This window comes from Syngnathoides biaculeatus, chromosome 20 (assembly GCF_019802595.1).
Source record: "Syngnathoides biaculeatus isolate LvHL_M chromosome 20, ASM1980259v1, whole genome shotgun sequence".
NCBI classification, from domain to species: Eukaryota; Metazoa; Chordata; class Actinopteri; order Syngnathiformes; family Syngnathidae; genus Syngnathoides; species Syngnathoides biaculeatus.
The window spans coordinates 7707372-7721308 of record NC_084659.1 but is presented as its reverse complement, the minus strand read 5'-3'; the positions used below and the strand labels follow the sequence as shown (position 1 = coordinate 7721308).

Sequence of the window (13937 nt, the reverse complement as noted above, 5' to 3'; positions counted from 1 at the left end):
CGCTCACCATTAACCTTCTAAAAGATGGAGAAGTGCTACCTTTTGTCATCCCCCTCCACCCGCCCCTCTATGGCTCCCTGCGCCTAATTGGCTCAGAGTGCTGACATTTACAGCCCTCGGTGACACGGCAGCCTTTCCGCTGCGAAACAGCTTATTAGTCCAGAAATGATTTTTTTTCTCCCCCTCCCATCCCTCTATCGTTTCAACTTCTGTGTTGAAGTTAGCCTTTTTTTTTTTTTTTTTTATTTTTTTTTGGGAGTTCTCAGTGTACAGCACCCCTCAGGATGCACTTGGTCATCTGGAAGGCTGTAATTAAATCTCCTGCCTGAAAAAGAAATTGTCCATTGCTAGCGTAGCGTGGAGAGCTTCCAGTGATGCAATTATCCTTTGATCAACCAACCAGTTGTCGCTGCCTGGTCAAATTGACCCTTTTCAATGAATCAAAAATAAATGTATTCTCTTTGTGTATTATCCTCACTGAATCATAATCCATGAGCGATAATGTAGTAATGACTAGTTATCAAAATGCTGAGTAAAATAGTGAAAGAAAAGACAAAAACACTGTTAATTGGAATGTTTTCATTTTGAACTTTATCAGATCAGTAAACCTCTTTGGATCCACCTGACCCAGGAACATTAATTGCTGAAATGTATTTATGGATCCCAAAAATACAAACACGAAGCAGCAAGAAATACATTTAAAAATCTCAAATTATAGCATTTGTTATAGTTGTTTGACACTTTTGCAAGTATGGATCAAATAGGGTTTCAATTTGCTTTGACATTATGAATGCCAATTCGTAGTGTTGATTATCATGTGTTGAAAGTAATGTAAAAAAAAACCATGTAAATATATTATTGAATCTTTACAATGACAAATATGCAAATCTAGAAAAGATTAAAAGTCTGGTCATAGCCAGTTTTAATCCAGAGGATAAAATTGATTTATTCATCTCTAATCTATTTGTCTTTTCATTAAACTCTAATAGAAGTAAGGCATAAACATGAATCAAAGTGAAATTATTACCCTCGGAAGATAACTGGAGACACGAAGTTGCAAACAAATGAGCTGATGCAGCTCAGTACTACACTTCATTGGCAGAGCTCATCATTACGTTCTTTTCGAGACATGAAAGAGAGTTCTTCAAATCCTAAGTGGGAATCTGCATAATATTGCATACGCTGCTCCCACGTGAACGAAACTAACTGAAATGAATCATTTTTCAAAGGCTTGTGTGTTCATTCAGGCGATGCATGCACAAGAACAAAACAATAGCAGAGTTCTTTAGCAAAAAAATGTTAAAAAAAAAAAAAGTTGTCCATCAAGTATTCATTGTCAGCTCTTCTTTCATTCTCCAACTGCACTGTCATTTTTTTCTTTTCTTTTTCTTTTTTTTTTAATCTTGCCTCTCCAAATAAAAGCACCTGTCACCAAATCCACGTTTGTCATACGCGTCGAACCTCGGCCTCCTTTTCAATGCAAATGGGTTCTATTTGCGGTGCCTGTGTCAGAGCGTGGGCGAATGTTTTGTGGCAAGTTGTTGTGCGCAGCATCGTGCGTACTGAGCTTATTATTTGTTCTTATTATTCTCTATTTTCTCTTCATTCATGAACCCCACCCCCCCCCACCCCCCCGACCTCCCACCCAATTCAGGAGAAGAACAAGGACAAAGACAAGCGGTTCCGGCCACTCTACGACATCCCCTACATGTTCGAAGCCCGGGAGTTCCTCAGGAAGAAGCTCATCGGGAAAAAGGTGACTTTTTCAAGGTCTTTGTAGCACCATACATGCTGCCCCACCCTCTCCAGACAAGTTTTAGCTTCAGACTTGGTGTCCAACCAAACAATTTCCCCTATTTCATGCACCGTTATTGTCTGTAAATGTGGAATTATTAGACCACTTTGAGTCTGGCGCACGACCCGGGAAGCCACTCACACCGCAGTTTGAGAAACCATGTTGCTCACAGCCCAATTTGGTGGATTTTTTTTTTTTTTTTTTTTTTCCATTTTATCTTTTCAAATCATAGACAACACATTTACCCCAAACAGTGACTCACAGCGCTCCTTTTCCAAGTCTGAAAGTCTCATCACTTTTGTGTAAATGGTAAGTAGTCGGAGCGCAGCGGAAGCCATGGATCTCGCCATTGGCTCGGGCGCACGCTTTTAAACAAGCAGTGTTGATTTGGACCCTTTGTGTCTATTGATCTGCCGGGTTCGTATACCTCTGGGGGCCGCCATCATTTACTCACCAGCACGCCGCCGCCGCTGCTGAGGTAAAGAGCACTTGAGTGCGCTGCATACGCAGCCACTGTTGTTTGAACAGCATTGCTACACCGACCGCATAGCGCTGCTACCATTAACCTTTCCTAAACTGCAGTCTTAGTTAACTTTGATCATTCATATCAAATTCAATCTTCTCATCTCTTCTTTTTGAATCGCCCTCATTAAAATGGAGCTGCAAGATAGCTTTGAGCATGTGAAACAAGAACACTTTTTCATAGTCACTGTGTTGGAGGATGGGGGGCGGGTGGGATAATGAATGCATGTGTGGGTTGAGAATAACTAATTTGCTTTTAAAGGTGTGAAAACACAATGCAACCTGACACTACGTGTCGCTCCAGTGAGCGGTGTCTACTGTACACGGACGTAAACACAAAAAAGCACTGCGAAAGCACCATCCATTTCGAAAAGGCTGAAGACAAATTCCCTTTGAGTGTCTTTTTTTATTTATTTATTTTTTTAAATAGTGTTGTTTAATTGGAAAGCGCTTCATTTCCATGTGATGCTAAATCAATCGTTTAAAGTGCTCTGGGCACATAAGCTCATTGTCTGAGACATTAAACATTCAATTTTTAACATTGTACGCATATGCCAGTTTTTTTAAGAACTCCCACGAACATCCCTTTAGAAATCTATTTTTAAAAGTTGGCGTTTTGTCCACTAAAATGTCTATTGTATAAACTTGAAGGCGTATGGAAAGAAAAAGATCATTTCGAAAAGCTTCCAACTTTATGGCGGTTTGTTTTTAACAAAGCTGCTTTTATGTTCTCTAAAGGGCCATTATTGTAAAATTACGGAAATGTATTGCAGCCACACCAAAAAAAGTCGCTATCACGTAATAACCTGATGTTTCACATTATAATATGAATGTTTCATGTTACAATGTGAAAAGTTTCACGTTTTAACGTATTTCATCTCATGTTATAAAATGTGAAACTTTCATGTTATAACGTGATATGTTCTACATTATAACGTGATTCATTTCATGTCATAGCGTAGATTCATTTCACTTTATAATGTAGAAAATGATAAATAAATTTTCACCCCTCTTCATCCCGCCCTCTAAAAAGCAATTACTTCCGGTTCTAGTACATTACTGCATGTTCTTGCTCCATGCGTAAGAGGCAATCTTCGGGTACACCACGACGCCGTAGAAAGCTCACCAAATCCATGTTTTGTGCAACACTTAATGAGAGTCCACTTCTAGCTGTGTCTTCCTGTAGGCCACGTTCGAAGGACGTGAGTGACCACATGGTGGCAACAAGTTGACACCAACTTTTCAGGTTATAACATAGAACTTATTAGGTTTTACCTTGATATGTTTCATGTTATAATGGAAACGGATGAATGATTCGATGATGAATGAATTAACCACGTAACGTGAAACACATCATGTTATAAGTTGAAACATCCACATTATAACGTGAAACACATCGTTATAACGTGATAGCAACCTTTGTTTTTCGTGTGGCAGGAATACGCTTCCATATAAAATCAACATTTTGGTTTGCCATTAAGAAAAAAAATGTAACGTAAACAAGGGCTTACTAAAGCTGCGTGGTGAGGAACAATAAAACCATCATTAATAAAAACTCCCAGATTTTTAATGTAACATTGTACCTTTAAGTTTACCCTTTGTTTTCCATTGTTTGCATGGGGGGAAATAGTGATACATTTCCAAATCGTTGCAAGTTTTTGGTGTCTTTGTCACTGTATTGGTGTTAGTGTAAACCAGCAGCCAAAACGAGGGTTTTTAGAATTTGTATATGGAAAAAAATACTTGCGCAAATGAAGCTGTTTCCAAGTGTTTGTATGGCCCAAGGTAGTGCATTTGCTCTCAAAAACCCTGCAAAACAAGCAGCCAAAACAAATCTGTTTTTAAATTCAAGTGGGGGGGAAAAAAAAAAGACATTTTGAAGGTGGCAGTCTCCTCGGTGGCCTTGGCAAACCAGGAAAGAATTAGTTTGGATTAAACCATCACTCGCCCGCTTTTGGGAGCGTGTTTATTTTCCAGCGTAACGACTTAACCCCCGGAGGCTTTCATGTTCATCTGCGCTACCTTGACCTACTTGGGAGTTTTGTCGGGCGGAGGTGGGTGCAAAAGCGCACCGCTTTGCGTTTCGGGGAGTTTAGCCGACCCACTTGCTGTCGCGCCGTCTCCGAAGCGCTAAGCCTAGTGGAGAAGAATTAGTAGACAGAGACCAGCTCTGCGTTCAAATCTATTTTTATAGACAAAGATAATTAGCTTTGACCTCTTCGTGCACAACGTGAGTCACCTTCCCAGGTGCACAATGTACAGTAGGCACAACATCTTGTCCAGTCACAAGGTTGACTTGGCACGTTTCCCACATTCGTTGCATTCCCTGTGCTAACATCAGAATGCAGCACTGGGAAAAACAAGCTCCACCAAACCCTCCAGGACGTTACTCCGCGTTAAAGCACGAGGAGCAGCGCGCTAAAGCTCAAAGCCATGACGCCGCGTGACTTCGCTTCGGTCGAATAAAGCGCTGCTCGCTCGCCATTAAAGCTGCTATTTGTCATCCCTGTAAGAAAATCCCGGTGATTTTTCATCTCTTATCAGTAATGTATCATTTGCATATTCAATTTTCATTTCAGCAAGGTGTGATTTTTGAAGATCATTTGTGTATTTTGAGTGATTGGGGGGGGGGGGTGACTAAAAAGCACAGCTTTATAACATGGTGGAACCCTCAAAGTGGACCACTTTGTTCTGATTTCTCACATGTAAAGTGAATTCATCATATAGTTATATTACTGTTATAAAAGACTTCAGTTCCACTTTCTGCTCTCAGGTTCTAATGACACTTTTCTTGGTTACCTTTGCTGCTACTACACCCGTGGTGGCCTTTCAGAAATGGTAGATAAAGCAGTGGTCATCCATTAAGACCTGCCGCAAACAGAGCAGAATTCCTTATATCATCTCAACTGCCAGAAAATTTCAATCTCGTTGCAACGTAACCGTGCGAAAGAGCCATGCTGACAAAAACATAATTTTCCAGATTCAAGCAAGCTTCAGCAGGTGTATCGCGCACTTAAATATATTTATAGTTTTATGTGAGGTGTAGCAAGTCCATCACTGAAATGCACAAGTTCATCAACTTTTATATTTCGCCCGCTTCTTCTCTTTGTATTAATATAGCAACTGAGTTCAGAAGAATTCACTTTTTCCTCAACAATGGCACCATGTTGTTTGTGGTTTAAATAAAAATAGAGTTCAGCATATGTGGCACTTCAAAACTATTTCCCGATCAGAACTCCGGGGGTCCACAGCAGCAAATCGATTGTATGCGAAGGTCAGTTGCCTAGTGTGTGGTGTAGAGGAGAAAACTTTTCTGTGTGTAGAAGAGTTTTGTGTGTGTATATAGATAGTCAAACATTTTGAGACTAGCGCTACCTTTTAGTGAAATTATAAGAAACTGCCGTTTTCCTTCCCCTGTCATTTGTTTGTTTCGCACGCATACTGTACACGATATATCGCTGCCCTCTCTGAAATGGCTGCGTTTGCACGGTGACATAATCCCCAATAGCTACATTTGGCTAACTTTATAAGTAGCGCTTGTTGTGTATGCCTGGGTCTCAGCCTCAACAGCAGAAGCAGCAAAAAAAAAAAAAAAAAAAAAGTCCAATGGAGACATTGCATTAAGCCACTTATCAGGCTTGAGCACATTCGGATAATCCTGCGGGCTCAAAAGTGGCTCCTGTTATGTGCAGCTGCTCACGCGTTAGCACTGTTCACGCTACGTGTGTGGATATGGAAAAAGGATGCAACTGAGAGAAGAGATGATTTTAGGGGGATGCTTCAAGTGGAACAGTCAGCTTCCTCTTGTTTTTTGAGATCAGGTACTTTTACCCAGAACTTGCTCTTGACATTTATTGCCAAATGTCATGTGAAATATGATCATTATTGGTTTGGGATTTCCACACTTCCTTCCTGTGAACGAGGATGCTATTTGTCAGGGTGAATAAAAAGCTGATTGTGACTTGTTAACACGGCTAAACAAATGAGTTTCTAGGCCACCTGTCTCTTGTGTCTGACACGCTTTAGCATCACGTTTTTTTCACCCACTTCCAAGAGATTCTTCATATGTTTTGTGAAATTCCTTCATTTTTTTTAATCAAGCTTTTGCCATGTTAAATGAATATAAGTTGCGTTAGCCAGCCAATATTTTAAATTGGCAAAGTTACACATTTGTTCTCTCGCAAAAAAAACTTTCATCTTTATGTAAATGTATCCAATCGTTTATTTTAATGGGAGGATATGCATTTTTTCCAAATGCTCGCAAGATTTGAATCCATCCCCATTTTGGTCTGGATCTCTTAATAATGCACGTTTAAAATTTTTCGCATCCTGTTTAATGGGCAACCTACCTTGCCACTTTGATGCTTTATCCCAGATTTTCTTTTTAGCACGTCTCAATTTTTTTTTTTTCCCACAACCTTCCCTTCCCACCCTTTTAATCTCCTCATTATGCACCCATTTCAATTCAAACGCAAGCACGGACACAATGTCCAAAGCTTTTGTTTTGATTGCCTCACATTTGAATGCAAATACTGTATAATGAAAGCACACGTCATCTTTTGGTCTACAAGGCATTGGGGCAAGCAAGGTTAAATAAATTTACGAGGTGACAATGAGATGGGCTTATTTGCATGGTTTCACAATAGCTGCTCGTTGGGAGGGTGTTTTTTTTTTCCACAAACAAATTATTTAATATCCGGAGGGCCTGTCAGGATTTTGTTATTGGTAAAAATGGATGAATCCACGTGACCCTATGCTTTGTCACCTGCGTTTTTTTTTTTTTTTTTTTTTTTCTTCCGAGCACAACATCAGACAGGATCCAAAGTTAATCATGAGTTAATTAGTGTGGAGCTCCCGCACTCCACTGAAGAGAGATTTCACTGGTGACACCACAATGGAACGTATTACCACAAAAGACAAACAAAAATGTTAAAGTAAAATGAACACTGTATGATCACTGTCTGTACGCGCTCAAGTGGATGTCTTCTTTCTACTGGACTATTGAAATGCACCTTTGAGTGTCGTGACAAGAAGAATTGCCACATCAGAGCAGTAACAGAACAGTCAGCCGATTACACAGAATCCGAATGCACACAACAGTGACACAGCATCCCGTCACTACATCGTTTGATGGCCTTGGTGCCGTTCTGCCTCTGTTACTGCGCTGATCCTACCTGGAACATGGAATTTCCTTATTACAGTTTTTAATGTATAACAGTAACTTGGATAAATCTAGTTTCATTCAATCTTTTGTTAGGAACAGAGAAGAAGAAATAAAGATAAGAGCTTTACTCTTAGATTGTCGCCTCGGCAAGCGAAATGAGGTAACTTCTTTGTACTCATGACAAGTTACGTCCTCACTCTTGTCTTTATGTTGGAAATACTATTCTTCTTTTTATATTGTTTGACTGAAAAAGGTGTCTGATGCTTCCAATCTATAAATTACAATGAATCAACTCCACAGCGACGTGGTTGGCTGTCCGAAAATGTTCATTTAGTCTACAGCTTCAGCAGCACTGCCCCCCCCCCCTCCCCCCCTGCTGCGAGCACCTTACTTCCACCACGTAGGGAATGCGCCCCGCGCAAGTCATGTGACATGCACGTCTCCGGGGTGTTTGAATTGGTCTCCAGGGAGCACAGTAGCGAGTCATGTGGGCTCTGTGTTTGTGTGCCCGCACACACACCCGCAACCATTCTCTTGGGAGGTCTGCACTCATGCCTGACATGATGCACACTGACTGGGGTGACCTTGAGAATTCCCTTCTCCAACGCCACCCAACTGCCCCCAATTACCGTTACTTTAACTCGTGCTTCCTTTGGGTACTTCTTAGTTTAATATTTCACGTGTGTGTGCATATTTTTTTAGGTCAACGTGACGGTGGATTACATCAGAGCGGCCACCGGTCCAGGCGAAAGCACCCCGGCCTTCTCGGAGCGCACCTGTGCCACGGTCACCATCGGTGGCATGTAAGTCACCCATGGGGTCCAAGTCGCCCATCTGGGGTTTATAGCATGACGACACCATTTTCAGTTTATAAGTATGGTTGTTTGTCCGTTTTAAGGTGTGGAATTTGCACAAAGTGGATCGCATTTGTGTTTGACTACCATAATGATTTTTTTGTTTTTATTAATTTATAGTTGGAGCCCGAGTGTGAACACTGTTCACTAATTTTGGGCCCTTTTTAAGTTTAAGTGGAGTGTACTGCAAAAATAGGTATTCACATCCCTTTTGCGTCCGCAGTAACATCGCAGAGGCTCTGGTGAGCAAAGGCCTAGCCACGGTCATCCGGTACCGGCAGGACGACGACCAGCGCTCTTCGCACTACGACGAGCTTCTGGCCGCAGAGGCACGGTGAGCGACAAATAATAATAATAACCGCACATTGTGTCATGCAGATAATCTCAACACGTGACCTTGACGTCAGGACATTGAAAAAAGTCGATTTTAACCCTGTGGTATATATTCCCCCCACACCTTCCAAAATGGCTATCCAGTGTTTTTTTTTTTTTTTTTTTTTTTTTTCCCCCCATTTTATTTTAGTGTCATGTCACAATGTATAATTTTTTGGGGTCGTTTTTTCCAGGGGACCCCTTTGTTACATTTTTACATACAAACACACTTGTGTAGAACGGCGGCTCTCTATGTAGCTGCTATGAATATAATTACATATATTGAGGTGCACTGGGAAGATTCAGTGCAAGCTTTATCACTGTGCTATAGAAAAGATCTGGCTATAGGTAGAGCAGATGCAACTTCCTTTTATAGTCTCTCTGTCCGTCTCTCTCTCTCTGCTGCAGCTGCAGCTTCCATGCTTATTCTCAGTTTTTGCACCTTGCGTTTCTGTCCTTCTTTGGCCTTCCCTTTTCCCACTCCTGCTCTCCCTTAATCCTCCCTCCCCCGGCAGGGGTCTTATTAGAGTTGATGAGAGGTTTCTGTCTTGCTTGTATTTTTAGTGCCTTAAGGAACCTCTCTCCCTCCCAGTGATTAAATGCACTTGTACATGTTATGTAGTGAATAGGAGCCAAAGCGGTAGCTGGCTAGTATCGTTCTCCTGCTCTTGAGGCTTTTTGTAGCACCCATTATCGTTAAAACTCGACAGTGAGACGCTGCCGTTTTGAAGCTGCTACAATTGAACCAAGATGGCATTTCCAGTTGGAGTCTCCATGAGACCCAACGCCACCGTCTTTGAGTGTCTTACTAAGTTTAATTTCTCAGATCGTAGATGCCCAAATGCAGACTTTGGAGTTCACAGTTGAGTCCCTTTTTTAAAATCTGTTGCTAACCAAATCCAGACATGTCATTTTTCGGTTTATAGGTGGAATTCGGTCTTTTTAAATTCCATTGATTAAAAGAATTTATATATTCTCTGTTTTTCTGCAATATTCTGACCGTAACCCATGCCAGAATCCACACTCACTCATATTCCGGTCCGACTTTTGCAAGCGAGGTGGAAGATTAGATACACGTCTGCTGATTGGTCGAATGTGTTCCTCCTGACTAATGAAAACGCTTGTTGTTTATGAGCCATCTTCAAGCGAACACGATGACAGTGCTCAAGAGAAAAGACGCCTCTCGAGTGAAAGAAATTGAATAGATATGTCGAAAATAAATTCCGATGGGAATAGATGGAAGGAGAAATCGTCGATCCAGTTGGAAAGAAGGAAGTTACCACTATGTTTACCGACTTCATTCACAAAATCGATGAACCTGGTAAAGCATTGTGCACATGGGGTCAGGATACTATTGAGGATGGATCAAGAGGTGTCAAGGCATTGGAAGTTCACTCGAAATGACAAAAACACGTCAAACAACTGAAAGCGATGAAAACAAACTTTTCCATAGCTGGTACATTAAGATGTCAACACAAGGGCACCCCCAATTGCAGACGGTGAGAGTTCAGAAGCAATTACTTGTAAAAATGTCTATTATTTACTGATATCGACACATGATGTGAATAATTGTTGTCAAATTCATGCATTTCAATCATTTACTAGGTCAAGAAATTAAAACATTTTTGAATGGAATGATGTACATGCTATGAAACCAGACTCGCATGCCATGATGCAAATCTGAATTCAATTTAGTAGTTTAGTTATATGTATTTGTAATTTTTTGGGGTAAAGGTTTGCACCTAAATAATGAATGATCATATTGTGTATATTTTGAGAACTGAATAGCATTTCATTCATAATACAATTTATAAAACTTGCACATTAAAATATGTGATCATTCTTTGATCATGATTGCAGCCCCCAGACTTTTTTCATTCAGTCAAATCTCGTCTGCAAAACAGCAATGCCCAGCAAGCACGTCAACCTGTCTCAACGTGGAGACTCCTGCCATATAAGCAATTCTGGCACAATATTCTTACCATTCCACTGTATTTCTCGATTATAGTCTCTCTTATGTTGACAAAAGATGCCTCCCCCATTTGCAGTTCTGTAAAAAACACTTCATTTGCTGTTTGCGGAATTACATGAAAAGGTTGCACAGGTGACGCGACAACCTTGAACTGATTGTAACCAATTGGAACCTAAAGGAAGCAGTTTCTGGAAATGGTAGAATGTCATTAAAAAAACGGCCTAAATCACTTGAAGGGATTTAAGAATATTACACTTCTTCATGTGGTGTCTTTAATTTTTTTTTTCTTTAATTGCTTTGATTGCAGGGCCATCAAGAACGGCAAGGGGTTGCACAGCAAGAAGGAGGTTCCCATTCACAGAGTGGCAGATATTTCTGGGGTAGGCCTTTCTGAATTTGTCCGCAAGGCATGCATCCAAAGACGCTGCAAAAAAAAAAAAAAAAATACAGTTTGTATCAGGAAGTCGGGAAGGGTCTCATTACCGCCCGATGCACTGCTGCAGCTGTTCGCAGAGGACAGAGCTGATCATCGGTTAGCATAAGCGGAAGGGCATACCCGTATACAATTTGTGCAATCATGAGGATAATTAATGCCAGCTCTTAAAAATGGAAGCTCATCACTTGCTACTGCTAAACAGGGACATGTTTTCTTTTTTTATAGCCAGTTTTTTTTAGCACCGTTTTCCACTTTCTACTGATCAATTAACCGACTTGAAAGTATGTAAAGTCCGCTCTTTATGTATCGTGCCACTTTGGTTAGGACTCCAGTGGCATGGTGCAGTTTTTTTTGGTACCCTGACAACTTTCTCACTTCTTATTAACCTGAAAAAGTGTCCTGGTCTGATCTTTTTGTCCCATACCGCTGTAGTTCACTTTAGTTGCCAGGACTGGTTATATTGATGCGCTTTGCAACTTTTTCTCTGACAAAGCACAGAATGTCTGCTTCTAATCTTTAGGTACTGGATTACTTCGGTTGATACTTTAAAGGTATGGATATTGGTACTTTTTCATGTATTTTTACACAGGGTCCTTTGAATGGCAGTTTTAGCTCAGGTTTATTTCTCCTCGATTACGAGTAAATAAATCTTCCCAATCTTTCATCCATCTTTTAATCAGAACTTATGCCACCTCTGTGGAAAAAGTGCTACACCCAACTTGTAGCTCTTTATTCAAATTCACAGTCACTCGAGTGTCCATTATGCCTCGACACGTGTCGCCGAGGCAACCCTTATACATTTTAATGGACCACTTTAATAGTACAGGCTGCCAAAGACTCTCGATTGAACTTTGGGAACATTAGCGCCTCATTGTCTCTGTCACTTGAGCGTTCTTGTACATCACACTCGCGGGCACTCGAGAGACATTTGGGCAAATTAATTAGGTCCTCATCATTTTGTATAAGGTTGGACATTTTATTTCAATTTTTGCAGTATTTGTTCAGTGCAAACTTGTAGTCCATTGCAAATGACATGATGGTCCCGCCTCACCCACTGCCAGCGTGACTTAAGTCACTAAGATAAATCTACGTGCCGGGAATGGTTGTGGCTCCGGCCAGGGCTCAATAATGAATTATCTTCAATAATAGAAGAACAAAGCCATCAGTAGTGGTACCTTGACTTAACTCAATTTACACGACGATTAAGTTAATTTAGCCAATTGAAATGAACTCAAATTCCGGTAATCCGTTCCAGCTCAACCCAAAAAAAAAAAAAAAAATCGCTGTTTTTTTTTTTTTTTTGTTCTGTATTTTAGTAAAAGAATGTAAAGAAATGAAGTTTTAATGAAGTGTTACTACTGTGTGTGTGTTATAGTATTTCCATGTTGGTTGTGTGCTTTTAAGGGTGTGGGTTTGAATTTTGGCGCACAGCAGCTCTTTGCGAGTGTTCTTATTTAGTATTTGGGTTTTTGACTGTTTATTCCATTTAAGAAATGGCTGAAAGTGCATCGGTGACTGTGGCTCGACTTGCTCACGTGAGGGCACTTCAATTAACAGCTTGTATGTTTAAAAGCTTTTAAATGAGCACACACACACCAGGCAGAGATTTCCCCCGTTTGGCTGAAAACCGTTTTTCGTAGAGGCATGGGTAGCCTAATGCTAACGGGCAGTGTAATAAAAGAACTAAAATACAAACTAGCACAACCCCCCCCCCCCCCACCCTTCTTTTCATCGCTACACGCCCACACACCGAAATAGACTCTCCATAGATGTCATCGTAGAGATTATATACCTGGAGTGGGAGGCATCCACAAATAGAGCAGGTATGTTTTGCGCCTGCCAAATGTGCAAGACTCAGCAGAGGGTGGCAGCAGAGTAGATAAAGCACTTGACTCACCTCCTAAAGATTGCGTAATGATCTCCCCTCTCATGTGCCGAGCTCGGCCGCGTCCCCGCCCACGGGCCGCGGCGATTGTGTCGGCGTGAACAAGAGAGCGCTCGCATCACTCGGTTCCCACTCGAGCGGCTACTTTCGACCACTGTGGGTGCAGTTCAGGCGGGCGACTCTTGTTCCTCCTTACCTACGCTCCCGCTGAGCACCACGGGAACGCCAATGCCTGACCTGGCTTGTGTTCCCGTAAACTCTTGCGTGACATCATAACATGCCAATGAGGTGGAGGACTTTGTCATTAGTGTAAACGTAGGGAAAGGAAAACTTACATTTTTTGAGGGTAAAACAAAAGAGGACGATGTGACATACACTCAATATCCACATTAAGCTCATAAGATACGCAGCCCTAGCTACTATACTACTGCAGTTGGCTTTTACAGACCAGCGGTTTTGGTTTCCTCAACCTTTGCGGCTACATCTTTGGTAATGTCAGCAGCGTTGGGTACGCACCCAATGCTGTTAACATGCCAATTGTACGGATCAGTTATTTTTGGGGTTTTGCAAGATGTAGCTTGCATCCACTCAACATGAAACAGAATTTTTTTTTTTTTTTTTTTTTCTTCCTTGTTTGAACTCCATCCTTACCTCCGAGCCTTTGCTCCCACTCCCTTGGCTACTCGACAACAAACACACATACAAACAGAAAAACAGAGTCCACCGGGCCGTGACTCACTGCTCTGTTATGCCTACATGCTGATTGCCTGCAGTAGGCATATAATATTTTTTTTTTTTTTTTTTGCATTTATGATTCTTAGCCCCTCTACCCAGCCCTGCATGAATGCACATGATTTCTCCCACGCTTCACTCTGTAATTTTGGTCTGTGCATTGTCAAAAAAAAAAAAAAAAAAAAAAGTGAATCACTGTTGCAGA

The 13937-nt window shown here is 41.2% G+C and overlaps 1 protein-coding gene across 2 annotated transcripts in view; it reads left to right on the top strand.

Annotated features, from left to right (window-relative positions):
- The window catches only part of snd1 (staphylococcal nuclease and tudor domain containing 1), a 112645-nt gene that overhangs the window by 17745 nt on the left and 80963 nt on the right, over positions 1 to 13937 (top strand). For both annotated transcript variants that reach the window (XM_061806064.1, XM_061806065.1), the window contains exons 11-14: positions 1655 to 1756; positions 8184 to 8284; positions 8559 to 8669; positions 10987 to 11059. In XM_061806064.1, coding sequence (XP_061662048.1) covers positions 1655 to 1756; positions 8184 to 8284; positions 8559 to 8669; positions 10987 to 11059 — 387 coding nt within the window. The remainder of the gene's footprint in view (positions 1 to 1654; positions 1757 to 8183; positions 8285 to 8558; positions 8670 to 10986; positions 11060 to 13937) is intronic.